This window comes from Salmo salar, chromosome ssa26, assembly GCF_905237065.1.
Source record: "Salmo salar chromosome ssa26, Ssal_v3.1, whole genome shotgun sequence".
Classification (NCBI taxonomy): domain Eukaryota; kingdom Metazoa; phylum Chordata; class Actinopteri; order Salmoniformes; family Salmonidae; genus Salmo; species Salmo salar.
Window position 1 is genome coordinate 50,487,248 of NC_059467.1, and position 24,199 is coordinate 50,511,446.

The 24,199-nt window shown below is 44.8% G+C and overlaps 2 protein-coding genes across 3 annotated transcripts; one reads left to right on the forward strand and one right to left on the reverse strand.

Annotated features, from left to right (window-relative positions):
* Nucleotides 1–638: 638 nt before the first annotated feature.
* On the reverse strand, nt 639–20,790 carry anx2a (Annexin A2-A). 2 transcript variants are annotated; one of them, XM_045707930.1, is made up of 13 exons: nt 20,702–20,735; nt 17,641–17,701; nt 17,435–17,528; nt 16,225–16,319; nt 13,788–13,901; nt 11,962–12,052; nt 11,698–11,777; nt 11,495–11,554; nt 10,447–10,540; nt 10,176–10,271; nt 2,976–3,034; nt 1,407–1,529; nt 639–973 (listed from the first exon to the last, which is right to left on the reverse strand). In XM_045707930.1, the coding sequence occupies exons 2-13, from the start codon at nt 17,689–17,691 to the stop codon at nt 914–916; spliced, it is 1,017 nt and encodes a 338-aa protein (XP_045563886.1). In that variant the 5' UTR covers nt 17,692–17,701; nt 20,702–20,735; the 3' UTR covers nt 639–913.
* Nucleotides 20,791–22,407: 1,617 nt separating this feature from the next.
* LOC123730752 (extensin-1-like) lies at nt 22,408–23,568 on the forward strand. The gene has a single exon (XM_045708320.1). The coding sequence runs from the start codon at nt 22,408–22,410 to the stop codon at nt 23,566–23,568; it is 1,161 nt and encodes a 386-aa protein (XP_045564276.1).
* Nucleotides 23,569–24,199: the final 631 nt, after the last annotated feature.

Consider the following 24,199-nt stretch of genomic DNA (forward strand, 5'->3'; position numbering starts at 1 on the left):
AGAGAGAGAGAGAGGAGACAGGGTTTTATGTAGGAAGAAGTTAAATCTTTTATCTGATTTCCACAGGAATCAATTGTGATTTATTATGAATTCACCGGAGATTACAGATACATAAACACAAATATACTGTATGGCTACTGTCGTCTTTTGGGTTGCAATTATGAACCAACATTTTCTAGATAAAGTTCCAGTTCTGAAACTTTGATTATTGTCCATAGTGAGGGAGAACTCCTAATAGATTAGAATTTTAAACTGACTGACAACATCAAACAAAAAAAATTATATAATTCACTTAAAAACTTGGTTTGCATGTCTTGAAAAATTACCTCCTTCCCCCACAAGTATCAAAAGGTTTTTAAATAGCATTCTGAAGCTCCATTTTGTACTCAACATTCCCATCTGATTTAAAAGATACAGCATTAGTGCAATATCAAAGCAACGTCTCATCCGTGGAAACAAGCCAGGTTGTGAGGAAGCAGTACTGCATGGTATTGCTCTAGCGCCCTCTAGTGGGGATATGAGGACATACACTAGCTGGATCAAGCATCGACGACACCATTCAAAATGTCTGACTTTACTTGGAAAAAATGTCCTAAAGACAACAGCTCTGTAATATTGTAAAATAAGAAAGGAAACTATTTAACAAACGTGATTTAATTTCTTAAAAACATTGCATAAAAACATTTACTATCAATTCTTCAGTTGGATATCTCATATTTCACAGAAAGGTGATGCAATCTGTTTTTTTTTACCCAATGAAAAGGGAGTAAGGATGACTCTAATACTTCTGGGTGTCGTGGATAGAGGCACCAGTTCTCAATGTCTGTGTCACCAGACCGAGTCAAAATAGGAACAAGGCATTGGTACCCAAAAGGCTTCTGGGACAAGGTGACAGTTGGTTGCCAGTTGGACGTTAGTCGTCTCCTCCACACAGACTCAGCAGGACCTTCTGATAGTCTCCTTTAGTGTGCTCCTGATAGGGGACAGAACAGAAAGGACTTGAGACCCTTCGGTCCACTAGGAGCTACAAGGAGGAAGGCAAGTTCAGTCAAGACACTCAGGTTGCTATGGAACAGGACAGAGCAGGCAGTTTTAAGTCAAGACACTCAGGTTGCTATGGAACAGGACAGAGCAGGCAGTGGTTTAGAGTTCTATGAGATGTTACACTGTGTTAAGCTTGCCGTCGTATCGCAATAAGAAACATAGTACTGTTGCAAGGCATGTCGGAGTTCGGGGCTGAGAGAGAGAGAGTTAAAACAGATGAAAATGGTAAGAGAGAGAGAGAGCGAGAGAGAGAGAGAGAATGCGAGAGAGAGAATGTGAAAGAGAGAGAAAGAGAGAGAGAAAGAGAGAGAGAGAGACATGCAAAGGGAGAGAGAAAAAACTGAAAAAAGAAGAGTCCTCACAGCGATGGTCTGGTACAAGGACTTCTGGTTCAGTTTCTTAAACTCTGTCCTGATCTTCATGAGATCCACCTCACAGCGAGACACAACAATCCTGGTCACCACCTTCTCCTTGGCACTTTTACCCTGCAGATGATGTCAACATTACATTGTGTTATTTATTAGGACAGGTAATCGTGTCCTACTAGCCTGCTGTTGACTACCTGTCACGTCCTGACCATAGTAAGAGGTTATTTTCTATGGTAGAGTAGGTCAGGGCGTGACGGGGGGTTTTTGTGCTTTTCTATGTTTTCTATTTCTATGTTTAAGTTCTAGTTTTTCTATTTCTATGTTTTTTTGGAGGGGGGGGTGTTGATCTCCAATTGAAGGCAGCTGGTCCTCGTTGTCTCTAATTGGAGATCATATTTAAGTAGGGGTTTTTCTTCCTGGGTTTTGTGGGTTATTATATTTTGAGTAGTGTTTGTTTCTATCTGCGTCACGGTTTATTGTTTTGTAAATTCAGTTATTTATGTTTTGCAAAGTTTCACGGATTTAATAAAATGTGGAACTACAACCACGCTGCACTTTGGTCCGCTCCTTTCGACAGCCGTGACACTACCATTGTTGGTGTCGTCTGCTTCTCTCAGTCTATGTGTTTATATTTACAGTATCCAGGTAACTTCCTTTTCCAATGCTCTAGATGTCTCATTTTTTAAAATGTTGTGGGGAGGGGGGGCTCTTTTTAATCCGTAACGACGAAGCTCAGAGCTATAACGCGATTGGAATACAAAGGCAATGTTCCCGAATGTGCGGAGACTGCATTCACGGTAAACGCTGCGTATGTGGACTCAATCAGAAATGACATTCGCATTTCAAGCAGGCTATAGAAGCACGAATCTCCGGCGATGCTGATTGAATAGAGTCCTAGGTGACGGTTTGTGTTTGTTGATGTTTTTACTGAATAGAGTGTGGATGATGCAACCCTTGTAATAATCACCTCGTGAAAGTCTGATGCAAAATTTCTGTGGGATGTTTCTCCCATGAGATTCTCTTTGATTCATAATTCAAATCTTCTAAAGGGGGTTGTGGTTGAAAGGGATTGAAGGGGGGTTGTGGTTGAAAGGGGTTGAAGGGTGTTGAAAGGGTGTTGAAAGGGTGTTGAAAGGGGGTTGAAGGGAGTTGAAAGGGGGTTGAAGGGAGTTGAAAGGGGGCTGAAGGGTGTTGAAAGGGGGTTGAAGGGTGTTGAAAGGGGGTGGAAGGGAGTTGAAAGGGGGCTGGAGGGTGTTGAAAGGGGGCTGGAGGGTGTTGAAAGGCGGCTGGAGGGTGTTGAAAGGGGGCTGGAGGGTGTTGAAAGGGGGCTGGAGGGTGTTGGGATTGAAGGGGATTGAAAGGCGTTGGGGTTGAAGGGGGTTGAAGGGTGTTGAAGGGGATTGAAGGGGGTTGAAAGGGGGTTGAAGGATGTTGAAAGGGTGTGGGGTTGAAAGGGTTTGTACCAAATGTACAAATAACAATGAGTTAATTCTTTGTTTCTCATGAGGACTTGTACTTCACCATCTTACTCAGTCACATGACAAGAAGTGAACAGATAATTACCTTCATGGCTTCGCTCAGTCTGTTAGCAAAGTACTGTTGTTTGTTCTCAAAGCACTCCACTGCAAAAACAAAGCAGAAAAGAGAACAGATTGAAATCACCTCAACTTTGTTTCTGATATCCTGTCTGGATCTGTCACTTCCTGTTGTTCTTTCTAAAGAGTTCCTGGTAAGGAGGCTGTCTGCAGTATATAGGCACAGATCCACAGTTTGTTTCTTAAGGGCACAACATCCCTTGAAATCAAATGTTGTTTTCTTCAAACAACTTGCAATTACTGTTAATAAGGAATGAATCGACCGAGGGCTCATCTGGTACAAATAGGAGTGAATGAGAGGAGGCAAGGTGGAGAGGAGTGGAGGACCCCCCCCCCCTTCTTTCCTCTCACTGCCAGTTGTAATACGGTTCATAGACAACATGACGGCAGAGAGACCAACAGAGAGAAAAGGAGAGAGACACAGAGACACAGAGAAACAGAGATACACAGAAACACAGAGAGAGAAATGGAGAGATACATAGACGCAGAGAGAGAATGGGAGAGAGACAGAGAGACACAGAGACACAGAGAGAGAAAGGGAGAGATACAGAGAGACACAGAGACACAGAGAGATAAAAGGGAGAGAGACAGAGACACAGAGACACAGAGAGATAAAAGGGAGAGAGAGAGAGAGAGAGAGACACATAGAAACAGAGATACACAGAGACACAGAGAGAGAAAGGGAGAGATACAGAGAGACACAGAGAGACATTGAGAGACACAGAGAGAGAAAGGGAGAGATACATAGAAAGACACAGAGAGAGAAAGGGAGAGAGACAGAGAGACACAGAGAAACAGATAAACACAGAGAGACACAGAGAGAGAAAGGGAGAGAGACAGAGAGACACAGAGAAACAGATAAACACAGAGAGACACAGAGAGAGAAAGGGAGAGAGACAGAGAGACACAGAGAGAGAAAGGGAGAGAGACAGAGAGACACAGAGAGAGAAAGGGAGAGATACAGAGAGACACAGAGAGACATTGAGAGACACAGAGAGAGAAAGGGAGAGATACAGAGACACAGAGAAACAGAGATACACAGAGACACAGAGAGATAAAAGGGAGAGAGAGAGACACAGAGAAACAGATAAACACAGAGAGACACAGAGAGAGAATGGGAGAGAGACAGAGAGACACAGAGAAACAGAGATACATAGAGAGACACAGAGAGAGAAAGGGAGAGAGACAGAGAGACAGAGAAACAGATAAACACAGATAGACACAGAGAGAGAAAGGGAGAGAGACATAGAGAGACAGAGAGAGAGAGAAAGGGAGAGAGACAGAGAAACAGAGATACATAGAGAGACACAGAGACAGAGAAACAGATAAACACAGATAGACACAGAGAGAGAAAGGGAGAGAGACATAGAGAGACAGAGAGAGAGAGAAAGGGAGAGAGACAGAGAAACAGAGATACATAGAGAGACACAGAGAGAGAGAAAGGGAGAGAGAGAGAGACACAGAGAAACACAGAGAGACACAGAGAGACAGAGACACAGAGAGACAGAGAGAGAGAGAGAGAGAGACAGAGAGAAAGGGAGAGAGAGAGACACAGAGAGACACAGAGAGACACAGAGAGACAGAGACACAGAGAGACAGAGAGAGACAGAGAGACAGAGAGAAAGGGAGAGAGACAGAGACACAGTGAGACACAGAGAGACAGAGAGAGACAGAGACACAGAGAGAGAAAGGGAGAGAGACAGAGACACAGAGAGACACAGAGAGAGAAAGGGAGAGATGGAGTAATGCATAAACGCCGGAAGTGGAGTCTTGAGTGAGTGACACAGACATTCTGGCACGGAGACAGGAGCCTCATACATTATCAATGGACAGGTAATGTTATGCTGAAGAGATTAAACGGATAGAACATTCTGGAACTAGTCGGAGAGGAATTGATTGGCTTTATAAGAGTGTGTCAGAAACAATGGAGATGTTTAGTAGCTAATGTAGAGGTAAGAGGAGCTAGAGGAGCTAGAGGAGCTAATGTAGAGGTAAGAATAGCTAGAGTAGCTAATGTAGACGTAAGATTAGCTAGAGTAGCTAATGTAGAGGTAAGAGTAGCTAATGTAGTAGTAAGAGTAGCTAACATAGTAGTAAGAGTATCTAATGTAGAGGTAAGAGTACCTAGAGTATCTAATGTAGTAGTAAGAGTAGCTAGTGTAGTAGTGAGAGTAGCTAATGTAGTAGTCAGAGTAGCTAATGTAGTAGTGAGAGTAACTAATATAGCAGTAAGTGTAGCTAATGTAGTAGTAAGAGTAGCTAATGTAGTAGTAAGAGTAGCTAGAGGAGCTAATGTAGAGGTAAGAGTATCTAATGTAGTAGTCAGAGTAGCTAATGTAGTAGTCAGAGGAGCTAATGTAGAGGTCAGAGTATCTAATGTAGTAGTCTGAGAAGCTAATGTAGTAGTCAGAGTATCTAATGTAGTAGTCAGAGTAGCTAATGTAGCGGTAAGAGTAGCTAATGTAGCAGTAAGGCGACTCCGGGATCTTGGCCTTCTAGGCAGAGTTGCAAAGAAAAAGCCATATCTCAGACTGGCCAATAAAAAGAAAAGATTAAGATGGACAAAAGAACACAGACACTGGACAGAGGAACTCTGCCTAGAAGGCCGGCATCCCAGAGTCGCCTCTTCACTGTTGACGTTGAGTCTGGTATTTTGCGGGTACTATTTAAAACTTGTTATGGATAGGGGGCAGTATTTTCACGGCCGGATAAAAAACGTACCCGATTTAATCTGATTATTACTCCTGCCCAGAAACTAGAATATGCATATAATTATTAGCTTTGGATAGAAAACACTCCAAAGTTTCTAAAACTGTTTGAATGGTGTCTGTGAGTATAACAGAACTCATTTGGCAGGCCAAAACCTGAGAAGATTCCAAACAGGAAGCGCCCTCTCTGACTATTTCTTGGCCTTCTTGATCATCTCTATCCAAAACAGGGGATCTCTGCTGTAACGTGACATTTTCTAACGCTCCCATAGGCTCTCAGAAGGCGCCAGAACTTTGAATGATGACTTTGCAGGCCATGGCTGAAAAACAGTAGCGCATTTGGATAGTGGTCGATCAGAGAACAATGAGACTGGGGGCGCGTGCACGAGGAGACTCCATGTTTTTATTTTTTCGTCTTTGAACGAAAACAGGGTTTCCCGGTCGGAATATTATCGCTTTTTTACGAGAAAAATCGCATAAAAATTAATTTTAAACAGCGTTTGACATGCTTCAAAGTACGGTAATGGAATATTTTGAATTTTTTTGTCACGAAACGCGCCGGATAGTGTCTTGAACGCACAAACAAAACGCCGCTATTTGGATATAACTATGGATATTTGGAACCAAACCAACATTTGTTATTGAAGTAGAAGTCCTGGGAGTGCATTCTGACGAAGAACAGCAAAGGTAATCCAATTTTTCTTATAGTAAATCGGAGTTTGGTGAGTACCAAACTTGGTGGGTGTCAAAATAGCTAGCCATGATGGCCAGGCTATCTACTCAGAATATTGCAAAATGTGCTTTCACCGAAAAGCTATTTTAAAATCGGACATAGCGATTGCATAAAGGAGTTCTGTATCTATAATTCTTAAAATAATTGTTATGTTTTTTGTGAACGTTTATCGTGAGTAATTTAGTAAATTCACCGGAAGTTTGCGGTGGGTATGCTAGTTCTGAACATCACATGCTAATGTAAAAAGCTGGTTTTTGATATAAATATGAACTTGATTGAACAAAACATGCATGTATTGTATAACATAATGTCCTAGGAGTGTCATCTGATGAAGATCATCAAAGGTTAGTGCTGCATTTAGCTGTGGTTTTGTTTTTTGTGACATTATATGCTAGCTTGAAAAATGGGTGTCTGATTATTTCTGGCTGGGTACTCTGCTGACATAATCTAATGTTTTGCTTTCGCTGTAAAGCCTTTTTGAAATCGGACAGTGTGGTTAGATAAAGGAGAGTCTTGTCTTTAAAATGCTGTGAAATAGTCATATGTTTGAAAAATTGAAGTTTTGGGATTTTTGAGGAATTTGTAATTCGCGCCACGCCTATCATTGGATATTGGAGCAGGTGTTCCGCTAGCGGAACTTCTAGATGTAAGAGGTTAATGAAGCTGCCAGTTGAGGACTTGTGAGGCCTCTGTTTCCGAAACAAGATACTCTAATGTACTTGTCCTCTTTCTCAGTTGTGCAACAGGGCCCCCCACTCCTCTTTCTATTCTGGTTAGAGACAGTTTGCGCTGTTCTGTGAAGGGAGTAGTACACAGCGTTGTACGAGATCTTCAGTTTGTCGGCACTGTCTCACATGGAATAGCCTTCATTTCTCAGAACAAGAATAGACTGACGAGTTTCAGAAGAAAGTTCTTTGTTTCTGGCCATTTTGAGCCTGTAATCAAACCCACAAATGCTGACGCTCCAGATACTCAACTAGTCTAAAGAAGGCCAGTTTTACTGCTTCTTTAACCAGTACAACAGTTTTCAGCTGTCCCCCTGTGGCTCAGTTGGTAGAGCATGGTGTTTGCAATGCCAGGGTTGTGGGTTCGATTCCCACGGGGGGCCAGTACAGAGAAAAAAAAAATGGATGAAATGTATGCATTCAATACTGTAAGTCGCTCTGGATAAGAGCGTCTGCTAAATGACTAAAATGTAAAATGTAAAAATGTCTAACATAACTGCAAAAGGGTTTTATAATGATCAATTAGCCTTTTAAAATGATAAACTTGGATTAGCTAACACAACGTGCCACTGGAACACAGGAGTGATGGTTACTGATAATGGGCCTCTGTACACCTATGTAGATATTCCATTAAAAATCAGTCATTTCCAGCTACAATAGTCATTTACAACATTAACAATGTCTACACTGTATTTCTGATCAATTTGATGTTATTTTAATGGCCAAAAACCGTGCTTTTCTTTAAAAAACAAGGACATTTCTCAGTGACCCAAAACTGTTGAACGGAAGTGTATGCATATTATAGAATGTAGGTATATGATATATAGATATGTTATAGATATGGATGTATATACACTGCTCAAAAAAATAAAGGGAACACTTAAACAACACAATGTAACTCCAAGTCAATCACACTTCTGTGAAATCAAACTGTCCACTTAGGAAGCAACACTGATTGACAATAAATGTCACATGCTGTTGTGCAAATGGAATAGACAACAGGTGGAAATTATAGGCAATTAGCAAGACACCCCCAATAAAGGAGTGGTTCTGCAGGTGGTGACCACAGACCACTTCTCAGTTCCTATGCTTCCTGGCTGATGTTTTGGTCACTTTTGAATGCTGGCGGTGCTTTCACTCTAGTGGTAGCATGAGACGGAGTCTACAACCCACACAAGTGGCTCAGGTAGTGCAGCTCATCCAGGATGGCACATCAATGCTAGCTGTGGCAAGAAGGTTTGCTGTGTCTGTCAGCGTAGTGTCCAGAGCATGGAGGCGCTACCAGGAGACAGGCCAGTACATCAGGAGACGTGGAGGAGGCCGTAGGAGGGCAACAACCCAGCAGCAGGACCGCTACCTCCGCCTTTGTGCAAGGAGGAGCAGGAGGAGCACTGCCAGAGCCCTGCAAAATGACTTCCAGCAGGCCAAAAATGTGCATGTGTCTGCTCAAACGGTCAGAAACAGACTCCATGAGGGTGGTATGAGGGCCCGACGTCCACAGGTGGGGGTTGTGCTTACAGCCCAACACCGTGCAGGACGTTTGGCATTTGCCAGAGAACACCAAGATTTGCAAATTCGCCACTGGCGCCCTGTGCTCTTCACAGATGAAAGCAGGTTCACACTGAGCACATGACAAACTTGACAGAGTCTGGAGACGCCGTGGAGAACGTTCTGCTGCCTGCAACATCCTCCAGCATGACCGGTTTGGCGGTGGGTCAGTCATGGTGTGGGGTGGCATTTCTTTAGGCGGCCGCACAGCCCTCCATGTGCTCGCCAGAGGTATCCTGACTGCCATTAGGTACCTCGATGAGATCCTCAGACCCCTTGTGAGACCATATGCTGGTGCGGTTGGCCCTGGGTTCCTCCTAATGCAAGACAATGCTAGACCTCATGTGGCTGGAGTGTGTCAGCAGTTCCTGCAAGAGGAAGGCATTGATGCTATAGACTGGCCCGCCCGTTCCCCAGACCTGAATCCAATTGAGCACATCTGGGACATCATGTCTCGCTCCATCCACCAACGCCACGTTGCACCACAGACTGTCCAGGAGTTGGCGGATGCTTTAGTCCAGGTCTGGGAGGAGATCCCTCAGGAGACCATCCGCCACCTCATCAGGAGCATGCCCAGGCATTGTAGGGAGGTCATACAGGCACGTGGAGGCCACACACACTACTGAGCCTCATTTTGACTTTTTTGAAGGACATTACATCAAAGTTGGATCAGCCTGTAGTGTGGTTTTCCACTTTAATTTTGAGTGTGACTCCAAATCCAGACCTCCATGTGTTGATAAATTGGATTTCCATTGAATATTTTTGTGTGATTTTGATGTCAGCACATTCAACTATGTAAAGAAAAAAGTATTTAATAAGATTATTTCTTTCATTCAAATCTAGGATGTGTTGTTTAAGTGTTCCCTTTATTTTTTTGAGCAGTGTATTATACTATGAAGGTATATGATATATAGATATGGATGTATATATTATAGAATACAGGTTATATGTTATAGATATAGATGTATATATTATAGAATACAGGTTCTATGCTATAGATATAGATGTATATATTATAGAATACAGGTTATATGTTATAGATATAGATGTATACATTATAGAATACAGGTTCTATGCTATAGATATAGATGTATATATTATAGAATACAGGTTCTATGCTATAGATATAGATGTATATATTATAGAATACAGGTTCTATGCTATAGATGTATATATTATAGAATACATGTTATATGATATAGATATAGATGTATATATTATAGAATACAGGTTCTATGCTATAGATATAGATGTATATATTATAGAATACAGGTTATATGATATAGATATAGATGTATATATTATCGAATACAGGTTATATGTTATAGATGTATATATTATAGAATACAGGTTATATGTTATAGATATAGATGTATACATTATAGAATACAGGTGGTATGTTATAGATGTATATATTATAGAATGTAGGTATATGATATGTTGTAGAATGTTACCCAGTGTGAGGAAGGACTTCTCCAGGTCTCCCTTCACCTCCTTCCTGATGCTCTCCTGCATGTCGTATGGACTGTAGCTCTTGTACCTGTCAAACACTGGAACAGATACAGCCAACATTTGGTCAGCTTCCTGAACAGTCACCAGGTTGATAGAAACATCTACGTTCTTTATGTCTAAAAAGTCTGGTTGTCGCCATCTTGACTTTGCGTGTTTGTCCAAAACAATCCTATGTGCATGAAGAAGTCTCTTGTTACAGAGTCGGGTACGTACCTTTCTGCAGGTGAGGGACACTTCTTTCTGACATGATGGTGATCCATGTAGCTACGTCAGTCCCCTTCCGCTTCACTCCTGCCTCATACAGAGCCTACAGAGACAGGAGAGGACAATCAACCTGTATAATACACCTGTATAATACACCTAACTAATCTACAGAGACAGGAGAGGACAATCAACCTGTATAATACACCTGTATAATACACCTAACTAATTTACATTTACATTTAAGTCATTTAGCAGACGCTCTTATCCAGAGCGACTTACAGAGACAGGAGAGGTCAATCAACCTGTATAATACACCTGTATAATACACCTAACTAATCTACAGAGACAGGAGAGGACAATCAACCTGTATAATACACCTGTATAATACACCTGTATAATACACCTAACTAATCTACAGAGACAGGAGAGGACAATCAACCTGTATAATACACCTGTATAATACACCTGTATAATACACCTAACTAATCTACAGAGACAAAAAAACACTCAGCTGATTGGTTCTGGTTCTGGTTCTGGTGCTGTTTTAGTGTCCGTATCAGAACGTTAGTGTTTGGTTCTGGTTCTGGTTCTGGTTCGGTGTTTTAGTGTCCGTATCAGTGCTTTAGTGTTTGGTTCTGGTTCTGGTGTTTTACTGTCCGTATCAGTGCTTTAGTGTTTGGTTCTGGTACGGTGTTTTACTGTCCGTATCAGTGCTTTAGTGTTTGGTTCTGGTTCGGTGTTTTACTGTCCGTATCAGTGCTTTAGTGTTTGGTTCTGGTTCTGGTTCTGGTTCTGGTGTTTTACTGTCCGTATCAGTGCTTTAGTGTTTGGTTCTGGTTCTGGTTCTGGTGTTTTACTGTCCGTATCAGTGCTTTAGTGTTTGGTTCTGGTTCTGGTTCTGGTTCTGGTTCTGGTTCTGGTTCTGGTTCTGGTTCTGGTTCTGGTGTTTTACTGTCCGTATCAGTGCTTTAGTGTTTGGTTCTGGTTCTGGTTCTGGTTCTGGTTCTGGTTCTGGTGTTTTACTGTCCGTATCAGTGCTTTAGTGTATTTATCTTACTCTGGCATCCTGGTCAATCTTCTCGTAGTCAACAATATTTGAGGGCTCATCTCTCTTGGCCTATTGAATGACATAGAATACAATGGAGAATACAGTTTAGACCAATATTCAGACAGACTCCTTTGTATTCAAAATCATTATTAAAGCTATTGGATGGTCAATCTTAGGAAGCTAGACATTATAAAGTCATTGTATGATCCTACCTGTACCAGGGCCAACAGCAGACTCCTGAAGTCTCCTGACGTGTCCCCAGCCACGTCCTTCTCCAGATCCTTCTTGAACACTGTAGATATATAACGTATAAAACACATAATCCTTACATTTTCAATCTGATCTTCATGTTCATTCTACTTGCTTCTCCTTGCTACTTGCTTCTCCTTGCTACTTGCTTCTCCTTGCTACTTGCTTCTCCTTGCTACTTGCTTCTCCTTGCTGCTTGCTTCTCCTTGCTGCTTGCTTCTACTTACATTCCTTGTAGACGCGTTTGATTTCCACCAGTTCATCAGCGCTGCGGGAACAGACCATCTCTATCAGAGTCTCCTCATCGGTCCCCAGACCCTGGAGAGAACAGGGGTTTTAACAGCAGTATGAATAGTACAGACCCTGGAGAGAACAGGGGTTTTAACAGCAGTATGAATAGTACAGACCCTGGAGAGAACAGGGGTTTTAACAGCAGTATGAATAGTACAGACCCTGGAGAGAACAGGGGTTTTAAAAGCAGTATGAATAGCACAGACCCTGGATACAACAGGGGTTTTAAAAGCAGTATGAATAGCACAGACCCTGGATAGAACAGGGGTTTTAACAGCAGTATGAATAGTACAGACCCTGGAGAGAACAGGGGTTTTAACAGCAGTATGAATAGTACAGACCCTGGAGAGAACAGGGGTTTTAACAGCAGTATGACTAGTACAGACCCTGGAGAGAACAGGGGTTTTAACAGCAGTATGAATAGTACAGACCCTGGAGAGAACAGGGGTTTTAACAGCAGTATGAATAGTACAGACCCTGGAGAGAACAGGGGTTTTAACAGCAGTATGAATAGTACAGACCCTGGAGAGAACAGGGGTTTTAACAGCAGTATGAATAGTACAGACCCTGGAGAGAACAGGGGTTTTAACAGCAGTATGAATAGTACAGACCCTGGAGAGAACAGGGGTTTTAACAGCAGTATGAATAGTACAGACCCTGGAGAGAACAGGGGTTTTAACAGCAGTATGAATAGTACAGACCCTGGAGAGAACAGGGGTTTTAACAGCAGTATGAATAGTACAGACCCTGGAGAGAACAGGGGTTTTAACAGCAGTATGAATAGTACAGACCCTGGAGAGAACAGGGGTTTTAACAGCAGTATGAATAGTACAGACCCTGGAGAGAACAGGGGTTTTAACAGCAGTATGAATAGTACAGACCCTGGAGAGAACAGGGGTTTTAACAGCAGTATGAATAGTACAGACCCTGGAGATAACAGGGGTTTTAACAGCAGTATGAATGGTACAGACCCTGGAGAGAACAGGGGTTTTAACAGCAGTATGAATAGTACAGACCCTGGAGAGAACAGGGGTTTTAACAGCAGTATGACTAGTACAGACCCTGGAGAGAACAGGGGTTTTAACAGCAGTATGAATAGTACAGACCCTGGAGAGAACAGGGGTTTTAACAGCAGTATGAATAGTACAGACCCTGGAGAGAACAGGGGTTTTAACAGCAGTATGAATAGTACAGACCCTGGAGAGAACAGGGGTTTTAACAGCAGTATGAATAGTACAGACCCTGGAGAGAACAGGGGTTTTAACAGCAGTATGAATAGTACAGACCCTGGAGACAACAGGGGTTTTAACAGCAGTATGAATAGTACAGACCCTGGAGAGAACAGGGGTTTAAACAGCAGTATGAATAGTACAGACCCTGGAGAGAACAGGGGTTTTAACAGCAGTATGAATAGTACAGACCCTGGAGAGAACAGGGGTTTTAACAGCAGTATGACTGGTACAGACCCTGGAGAGAACAGGGGTTTTAACAGCAGTATGAATGGTACAGACCCTGGAGACAACAGGGGTTTTAACAGCAGTATGAATGGTACAGACCCTGGAGAGAACAGGGGTTTTAACAGCAGTATGAATAGTACAGACCCTGGAGAGAACAGGGGTTTTAACAGCAGTATGAATAGTACAGTATTCCTTCTGCAAGTCTGTGTCTAGGCCACACATTAATCAGACCAGGAGAGGGCAGCAGTGACTGTGATCTGTGTAGTTTAGGCTTCATGTAGGAAAGATTGTGGCCTCCTCTTTACCTTGATGGATCCTTTGATCTCAGAGGCATCGTACTGAGCTGTGCTCTTCATCAGTCCCAGAATTACAGCCTCCAGAGACCCAGACAGAGCCCCCTTCAGAGCTGTGATCATATCCTACAGAAGAGACATACACAGAGATGACAGCCCGTCCCACTGTAAAATACACAGAGATGACAGCCCGTCCCACTGTAAAATACACAGAGATGACAGACCGTCCCACTGTAAAATACACAGAGATGACAGACCGTCCCACTGTAAAATACACAGAGATGACAGACCGTCCCACTGTAAAATACACAGAGATGACAGACCGTCCCACTGTAAAATACACAGAGATGACAGACCGTCCCACTGTAAAATACGCAGAGATGACAGCCCGTCCCACTATAAAATACGCAGAGATGACAGCCCGTCCCACTGTAAAATACACAGAGATGACAGCCCGTCCCACTGTAAAATACACAGAGATGACAGCCCGTCCCACTGTAAAATACACAGAGATGACAGACCGTCCCACTGTAAAATACACAGAGATGACAGACCGTCCCACTGTAAAATACACAGAGATGACAGCCCGTCCCACTGTAAAATACACAGAGATGACAGCCCGTCCCACTGTAAAATACACAGAGATGACAGCCCGTCCCACTGTAAAATACACAGAGATGACAGACCGTCCCACTGTAAAATACACAGAGATGACAGCCCGTCCCACTGTAAAATACACAGAGATGACAGACCGTCCCACTGTAAAATACACAGAGATGACAGACCGTCCCACTGTAAAATACACAGAGATGACAGACCGTCCCACTATAAAATACACAGAGATGACAGCCCGTCCCACTGTAAAATACACAGAGATGACAGACCGTCCCACTGTAAAATACACAGAGATGACAGACCGTTCCACTGTAAAATACACAGAGATGACAGACCGTCCCACTGTAAAATACACAGAGATGACAGCCCGTCCCACTGTAAAATACACAGAGATGACAGCCCGTCCCACTGTAAAATACGCAGAGATGACAGCCCGTCCCACTGTAAAATACACAGAGATGACAGCCCGTCCCACTGTAAAATACGCAGAGATGACAGACCGTCCCACTGTAAAATACACAGAGATGACAGCCCGTCCCACTGTAAAATACACAGAGATGACAGCCCGTCCCACTGTAAAATACACAGAGATGACAGCCCGTCCCACTGTAAAATACACAGAGATGACAGCCCGTCCCACTGTAAAATACACAGAGATGACAGCCCGTCCCACTGTAAAATACACAGAGATGACAGCCCGTCCCACTGTAAAATACACAGAGATGACAGCCCGTCCCACTGTAAAATACACAGAGATGACAGCCCGTCCCACTGTAAAATACACAGAGATGACAGACCGTCCTACTGTAAAATACACAGAGATGACAGACCGTCCCACTGTAAAATACACAGAGATGACAGCCCGTTCCACTGTAAAATACACAGAGATGACAGCCCGTCCCACTGTAAAATACACAGAGATGACAGACCGTTCCACTGTAAAATACACAGAGATGACAGACCGTCCCACTGTAAAATACACAGAGATGACAGCCCGTCCCACTGTAAAATACACAGAGATGACAGACCGTCCCACTGTAAAATACACAGAGATGACAGCCCGTCCCACTGTAAAATACACAGAGATGACAGCCCGTCCCACTGTAAAATACACAGAGATGACAGACCGTTCCACTGTAAAATACACAGAGATGACAGCCCGTCCCACTGTAAAATACACAGAGATGACAGCCCGTCCCACTGTAAAATACACAGAGATGACAGACCGTCCGACTATAAAATACGCAGAGATGACAGACCGTCCCACTGTAAAATACACAGAGATGACAGACCGTCCCACTGTAAAATACACAGAGATGACAGACCGTCCCACTATAAAATACGCAGAGATGACAGACCGTCCCACTGTAAAATACACAGAGATGACAGACCGTCCCACTGTAAAATACACAGAGATGACAGACCGTCCCACTGTAAAATACACAGAGATGACAGCCCGTCCCACTGTAAAATACACAGAGATGACAGCCCGTCCCACTGTAAAATACACAGAGATGACAGCCCGTCCCACTGTAAAATACACAGAGATGACAGACCGTCCCACTGTAAAATACACAGAGATGACAGACCGTCCCACTGTAAAATACACAGAGATGACAGCCCGTCCCACTATAAAATACACAGAGATGACAGCCCGTCCCACTGTAAAATACGCAGAGATGACAGCCCGTCCCACTATAAAATACACAGAGATGACAGACCGTCCCACTGTAAAATACGTCTAAATGAGGTTGGATTCTCTTCATGTCCACATTAACAGCAGTTGCTTTATGAAAAAAGCATCTTCCAGAACAAAAACAAATCTCCCCCTTACCTTCTTGGATCTCTTCTCATACTCGAAGGCGATTTCTCTCCTCTGGGAGTAGCTCCGTCTGGTCAGAATGTCAATGATGGTCAGCTCATCCACACCTGAGGAACATGGGAAATATTACAGAGGTGTGATTAACATACATTTAACCATGAATTGATTCCTATAGATAAAAGACCCAGCTGGGAAACATGGGAAATATTCCAACTTAATAACATACATTGGCCACACTAGCTTTGTGTGTACAGAGTAGGCACAGACAGATATATTATAGTAGGAAGTCAAAAGTTTGATATATCACATGAAAACTTTTTAATGAGATTGACACTGATAAAATATGAAATCCCAAAACAGCAATAGCCTTGTATAGTAACATTTCCTTCATAGTCACTGATCTACAAGTCCTTGATTTGGTACAGTATTCACACTATGGTGTAAAAACAGCTCGTCGGGGCTTTCAGTGGGTACAGGGGACTGCAGTGAGTTAGTAGTGGTTGGTTTGTGGCAGACCGACAGGGCTGGAAGGCGAAGGCGTTGTCCGACAGAAAATCCCTGTGTACTCTGTGGGTTTAGTGAAGTCATGTTGGGAACACAGGCAGGAAAGTGACTCAGAATGAGCAGTTCTACACCACAACCAGCACTGTGTTTACATACATGTTTCCATAGAGGGACTCCATTCATGAAAATACAACCAAAAAAACGATGTCAAGAATCAGGATTAGGTTTTTCTCCAAATCGCCGGTATTTAACAACGATTGATGAAAATGATGTGAAAAGACAATAGCAGAGACAAACAAGGATGGCAATAGATACTATGGAAATACAATGTTACTGAGCTAACATATGGTCAGCTGATCCAATGATGTCTGTTTACGGGCACAGCGCCACAGAAGAAAGGTACGATGTGCTTCACAAGGTGCAGTAATATACAACGGCCAGCAGATGGCGCTAAACCGCGTAATGCACAGAACAACATAATGAGAGGCAGAGCATTTACTGTTACCAGCTCACTGTGTTCTGTTTATATAGTAACCCCTCTAGATAAACTGAATGAGTAGGATATTACGACGTTTATATTAGTGCAAATACATTGTGACAGATATATTAATGCACCAATCAAGTTCAAAATGCACAATGTATTTCTAATCTAGAAAACATTATAAAGTGATACACTCTAACCGGTGGGACTACGATATCCTTGTAGTGATTCTCTCACCTTTGGTTTTGACGGCCGTTTCTATCCTGGCAGCATCTTTAGCTGGATCAAAATCCCCTGCTGCCACCACCGTGGGGAATTTAGGCTCGCTCTCCTGAAGAGGACAGAGTTACATTACCAGTTTACAGTCACTGACAGATGACAGATTTCATTACAGGTAGACCCATGACCTAATGGTGATCGTAGTTCAGCTGTAGTGAACTCACCCCTCCAAAATTCAGCGTGAGCTGGCCCAAGAACTCAGAAACCAACGCCATTGTGAAATCCCTGTAAAAAAAAAAATATATATATATATATATAACTTATATTAGGTTAAGTATACGATGGGCTGTAAAATTAGCTTCAGGATGTGCCACACCGTCACCGTGGAAACCCAGCTGGCAGCTCCAACGGTCTCATTTATGATGTTAGATACTGAATGAGGTCACTTCCTTAGAGACTAGTACCAGACAGACCTACATAATAAACTCATGTTACAATAGTTGTTGAGAAACGAACGACAAACGAAGTAAACGTTTAACACACAGCATGTGACACCGCCACAAATCAGGGTTTAGATGAAAGTCCACTTTTTGTTGTTAAATTGACAGAAAATCAGTTGGGAGGAGTATTTTTTATTTTTTTCCCCAACATGGCAGAGGTCAATAATATTTAATCACCTAGCAACAGAGTTCTTGGAGTGGGAACTAACTTCCCCTCCTCCATGTAAGCAGGAAGTATGAATCGCATATCCTGTTCCATTCCACAGGCCCTATTGTGTTGCACATAGACCTACAGCGTACCGTACCTTTAATGAACTCAGAATCTGTCCTGACTTCACAGCTCTATATACACAGATAGTAATACCAGTCATTACTCTACTGTACCCCGAAAATAACAATTTGTTCTTGAACTGACTTGCCTAGTTAAATAAAGGTAAAACATTTTTTAAATAAAAAATAACAGTCAGGAAATATCATATACCCAATTAGATCTACAGTAATGGTAGTGTTACAGGACTAATGACACAGTGGGCTGTAATAAACATGCAGTGTGTGTGTGTGTGTGTGTGTGTAACACACCAAGGTCGGTACCGCCCAGCAGACATTCCACCACAAACTGTTAGAATTCCAGGGTCAAGCCCGCTGTGTTGCCGTGGCAACTCATTTACTTTGTTCATCTTTAACAACGTTAACGTTGATTAGAGTTAAATAACAATGTCATCAAAGTAACTGCCCAGAATCAACCGACCGTGTTGAAACAAACGCAGCAGAATGGACTGATCTGACCCCCCCCAGAATGGACTGATCTGACCCCCCAGAATGGACTGATCTGACCCCCCCAGAATGGACTGATCTGACCCCCCCCAGAATGGACTGATCTGACCCCCCCAGAATGGACTGATCTGACCCCCCCAGAATGGACTGATCTGACCCCCCCAGAATGGACTGATCTGACCCCCCCCAGAATGGACTGATCTGACCCCCCACAGAATGGACTGATCTGACCCCCCCAGAATGGACTGATCTGACCCCCCCCAGAATGGACTGATCTGACCCCCCCAGAATGGACTGATCTGACCCCCCCCAGAATGGACTGATCTGACCCCCCCCAGAATGGACTGATCTGACCCCCCCAGAATGGACTGATCTGACCCCCCAGAATGGACTGATCTGACCCCCCCAGAATGGACTGATCTGACCCCCCCAGAATGGACTGATCTGACCCCCCCAGAATGGACTGATCTGACCCCCCCCAGAATGGACTGATCTGACCCCCCAGAATGGACTGATCTGACCCCCCCAGAATGGACTGATCTGACCCCCCAGAATGGACTGATCTGACCCCCCCAGAATGGACTGATCTGACCCCCCCAGAATGGACTGATCTGACCCCCCAGAATGGACTGATCTGACCCCCCCAGAATGGACTGATCTGACCCCCCCCAGAATGGACTGATCTGACCCCCCCCAGAATGGACTGATCTGACCCCCCCCAGAATGGACTGATCTGACCCCCCCCAGAATGGACTGATCTGACCCCCCCCCCAGAATGGACTGATCTGACCCCCCCAGAATGGACTGATCTGACCCCCCCAGAATGGACTGATCTGACCCCCCCCAGAATGGACTGATCTGACCCCCCCAGAATGGACTGATCTGACTCCCCCCCCAGAATGGACTGATCTGACCCCCCCACTACTACACATGCTTCCAAACAGCAGCAGTTGAATCAGCATGACTATAAAACAAATATGTAAAAAGAAAGCATCTACTGCTTCCAATAAGCTTTTCATTCATTTATAGTGAGGATCAGACTGGATAACATTGGAATGGAACACTTGGCAGAGCAAAGGACACACACACACACACACACACACACACACACACACACACACACACACACACACACACACACACACACACACACACACACACACACACAGCTGGTGTGTTCAAGATGGCTACAGGCATTTGAAAGACATTGTATCTGTCTCAGTGAGCAGTGCACTGACTTACCTTAGAGTACAGAACCTAGAGATAACTGACTTACTTTAGAGTACAGAACAGAACCTAGAGATAACTGACTTACCTTAGAGAACAGAACCTAGAGATAACTGACTTACCTTAGAGTACAGAACAGAACCTAGAGATAGCTGACTTACCTTAGAGTACAGAACAGAACCTAGAGATAACTGACTTACCTTAGAGAACAGAACAGAACCTAGAGATAACTGACTTACCTTAGAGAACAGAACAGAACCTAGAAATAGCTGACTTACCTTAGAGAACAGAACCTAGAGATAACTGACTTACCTTAGAGAACAGAACAGAACCTAGAGATAACTGACTTACCTTAGAGAACAGAACAGAACCTAGAAATAGCTGACTTACCTTAGAGTACAGAACAGAACCTAGAGATAACTGACTTACCTTAGAGTACAGAACAGAACCTAGAGATAACTGACTTACCTTAGAGTACAGAACAGAACCTAGAGATAACTGACTTACCTTAGAGAACAGAACCTAGAGATAACTGACTTACCTTAGAGAACAGAACCTAGAGATAACTGACTTACCTTAGAGAACAGAACCTAGAGATAGCTGACTTACCTTAGAGAACAGAACAGAACCTAGAGATAACTGACTTACCTTAGAGTACAGAACCTAGAGATAACTGACTTACCTTAGAGTACAGAACCTAGAGATAACTGACTTACCTTAGAGAACAGAACCTAGAGATAGCTGACTTACCTTAGAGAACAGAACCTAAAGATAGCTGACTTACCTTAGAGTACAGAACAGAACCTAGAGATAGCTGACTTACCTTAGAGAACAGAACAGAACCTAGAAATAGCAGTAGATTGTTCCCGTTATGAAGCCTGTTCGGGGTGTGGTGCTGGTTAAATACCGCTGGCAGATCACACTGGTATGACTCAAAGCATAGCTCCAACTCCTGTCCCTGAGTCCACACTCCTCCCCTCCAGTCTCTCTGTCTCTCTTCTCTCCACTCCCTCCCTCCCTACTCCCACCCCCCTCCGTCCATCTCTCCCTCCCTACTCACCCACTCCCTCCCTCCCTCCCTCCTTCCCCTCTCCCTCCCTCCCTACTCACCAGCTCCCTCCCTACTCCCTCCCTCCTTCCCAACTCCCTCCCTCCTTCCCCACTCCCTCCCTCCCCTCCTCCTCCCTCCCTACTCACCAGCTCCCTCCCTACTCCTCCCTCCTTCCCCCCCTCCCCTCCCTCCCACTCACCAGCTCCCTCCCTACTCCCTCCCTCCTTCCCAACTCCCTCCCTCCTTCCCCACTCCCTCCCTCCCCTCCTCCTCCCTCCCTACTCACCAGCTCCCTCCCTACTCCCTCCCTCCTTCCCCCTCCCTCCCCTCTCCCTCCCTCCCTACTCACCAGCTCCCTCCCTACTCTCTCCCTCCTCACTCCCTCCCTCCCCTCCCTCCTCCCTCACCAGCTCCCTCCCTACTCCCTCCCTCCTTCCTCACTCCCTCCCTCCCCTCTCCCTCCCTCCCTACTCACCAGCTCCCTCCCTATTCCCTCCCTCCCTCCTTCCTCACTCCCTCCCTCCTTCCCCCCTCCCTCCCTCCCCTCTCCCTCCCTCCCTACTCACCAGCTCCCTCCCTACTCCCTCCCTCCTTCCTCACTCCCTCCCTCCCCTCCTCCTCCCTCCCTCCCTCCCTCATCTCTCCCTCCCTCCCCAGTCCCACCCCCCTCCGTCCATCTCTCCCTCCCCTCATCTCTCCCTCTCTCTGTTCTAACTGTAGAGCATAGCTCCAACTCCTCCCTCTGGGCTGACCCCCCCTTGTTCTGATAGTCCTCCTCTATCTTTTCCTCTCTGTAATCCCTCCACCGTAGCCCCACCCAGGGTTAGTGGGCCTCTGCCACAGAGCAGAGCAGAGCAGAGCAGAGCAGAGCCCGGAGGAAGCAAACAGGCTGAGGAGAAAGCGCCAAATGGAGAACATCAGGGCTATTTGAATACGCGTCGGACTTTCATCTGAAAAGTGGAGATGAAGTTTCTCTATACCGTATTTTCCTCATTGGAGAACTTGTTTGTTTGACGTCATTGCGGTGTGTTCCGCCTCCAGCCCGTGATGCACCAGCCCATGTGACAAGGGGATGTGGTGAAGGCACACACTCGCTAAACACATCTGACTAGAGTTGTACACCAGCCAATACAAAATGGTGGAAACATCACCCACATTATAGATCCCATGATTCTGGTAGAATTACACAACAACGTTAGGGTGTGAGGTCATTCTGCGTCCTCCGCCACAGCTTTGTGCACTCTGCTTCCTGTTGAAATGCATTTCAACTGTGCTTCAGTGTTTTCTCTGTGACGCCAGCCCAGTCACACTCCTGACCCATGGTGGTGAATGCCTGAGTAAGACATTAGGCCTGGGTCATTTCTCCACTGTTCTCTCCTCTACTGTGATTAATGACACTCCTTCTGACTAACACACATGATTACTGGTTATGAATGTGAATGCCCCCAAAAGACCTGGGTCATACCTCCACGGTTCTCCTCCACTGTTCAACCTCCACTGTTCAACCTCCACGGTTCTCCTCCACTGTTCTCCTCCACTGTTCTCCTCCACTGTTCAACCTCCACTGTTCTCCTCCACTGTTCAACCTCCACTGTTCTCCTCCACTGTTCAACCTCCACGGTTCTCCTCCACTGTTCAACCTCCACGGTTCTCCTCCACTGTTCAACCTCCACGGTTCTCCTCCACTGTTCAACCTCCACGGTTCTCCTCCACTGTTCAACCTCCACGGTTCTCCTCCACTGTTCAACCTCCACGGTTCTCCTCCACTGTTCAACCTCCACGGTTCTCCTCCACTGTTCAACCTCCACTGTTCTCCTCCACTGTTCAACCTCCACGGTTCTCCTCCACTGTTCAACCTCCACTGTTCTCCTCCACTGTTCAACCTCCACTGTTCTCCTCCACTGTTCAACCTCCACTGTTCTCCTCCACTGTTCAACCTCCACTGTTCTCCTCCACTGTTCAACCTCCACGGTTCTCCTCCACTGTTCAACCTCCACGGTTCTCCTCCACTGTTCTCCTCCACTGTTCAACCTCCACTGTTCAACCTCCACTGTTCTCCTCCACTGTTCAACCTCCACTGTTCTCCTCCACTGTTCAACCTCCACTGTTCTCCTCCACTGTTCAACCTCCACGGTTCTCCTCCACTGTTCAACCTCCACGGTTCTCCTCCACTGTTCAACCTCCACGGTTCTCCTCCACTGTTCAACCTCCACGGTTCTCCTCCACTGTTCAACCTCCACTGTTCTCCTCCACTGTTCAACCTCCACGGTTCTCCTCCACTGTTCAACCTCCACTGTTCTCCTCCACTGTTCAACCTCCACTGTTCTCCTCCACTGTTCAACCTCCACTGTTCTCCTCCACTGTTCAACCTCCACTGTTCTCCTCCACTGTTCAACCTCCACTGTTCTCCTCCACTGTTCAACCTCCACGGTTCTCCTCCACGGTTCTCCTCTCTGTGGACCCAGGGAATGATTCACACTACTTCCTATCCCTCACCGTCCATCATCGGGTTATCGTTCACCCACCAGCTAATCCCTCTGGAGAAATATGAACCAATCCTCCGCCGCTTCCTGCCTTGTTCAGTGCAGACAGCAGTCTAATTGAACAGGGCTTGTCCAATCAATGCCCTTTTCCTCATTCTGCACACATATAATCCATCCGTTCCTCACCTCCCACCTCCCTCCCACCTCCCTCCCTCCCTCCCTCCCTCACACCTCACACCTCCCTCCAACCTCCCTCCCACCTCCCACCTCCCTCCCTCCCTCCCTCCCTCCCTGTTATTTGATTTATTTATAATAATTCATTTGAACCCGTTGTATTGTGGACAGGCTAAAAGAGCCATGTAGTAATTCAGCTGTGCCCAATACAAACAAGCAGGCAACCCCTAAACAACCTTCACTCAATCATCACCAACCACAACATAACGCTTTATGCACCTCTCCGTTGCAGGGCCTAAGGGAGCTCATTTGCTAAAAGGTACGTTTAAAGCCCAATAAACTACGTGCCACTTGACAACTCATTCACTTTAACGGCTTAATGAAAAGGGAAAAAAAAAACTCATTTTTCTCCTGGTTGGGAAGCAGAGAGGTACTGGTTGGCGCCCTGCCAGTCTGTCTGTAATAACTCACTCATACAGTCAGAGGAAAAGACAAACGCAAGGGGATCAGTTCCACAGCTACAGTAGAGTCTTACATTTTACAGTTTTAGTCAATTTAGCAGACGCTCTTATCC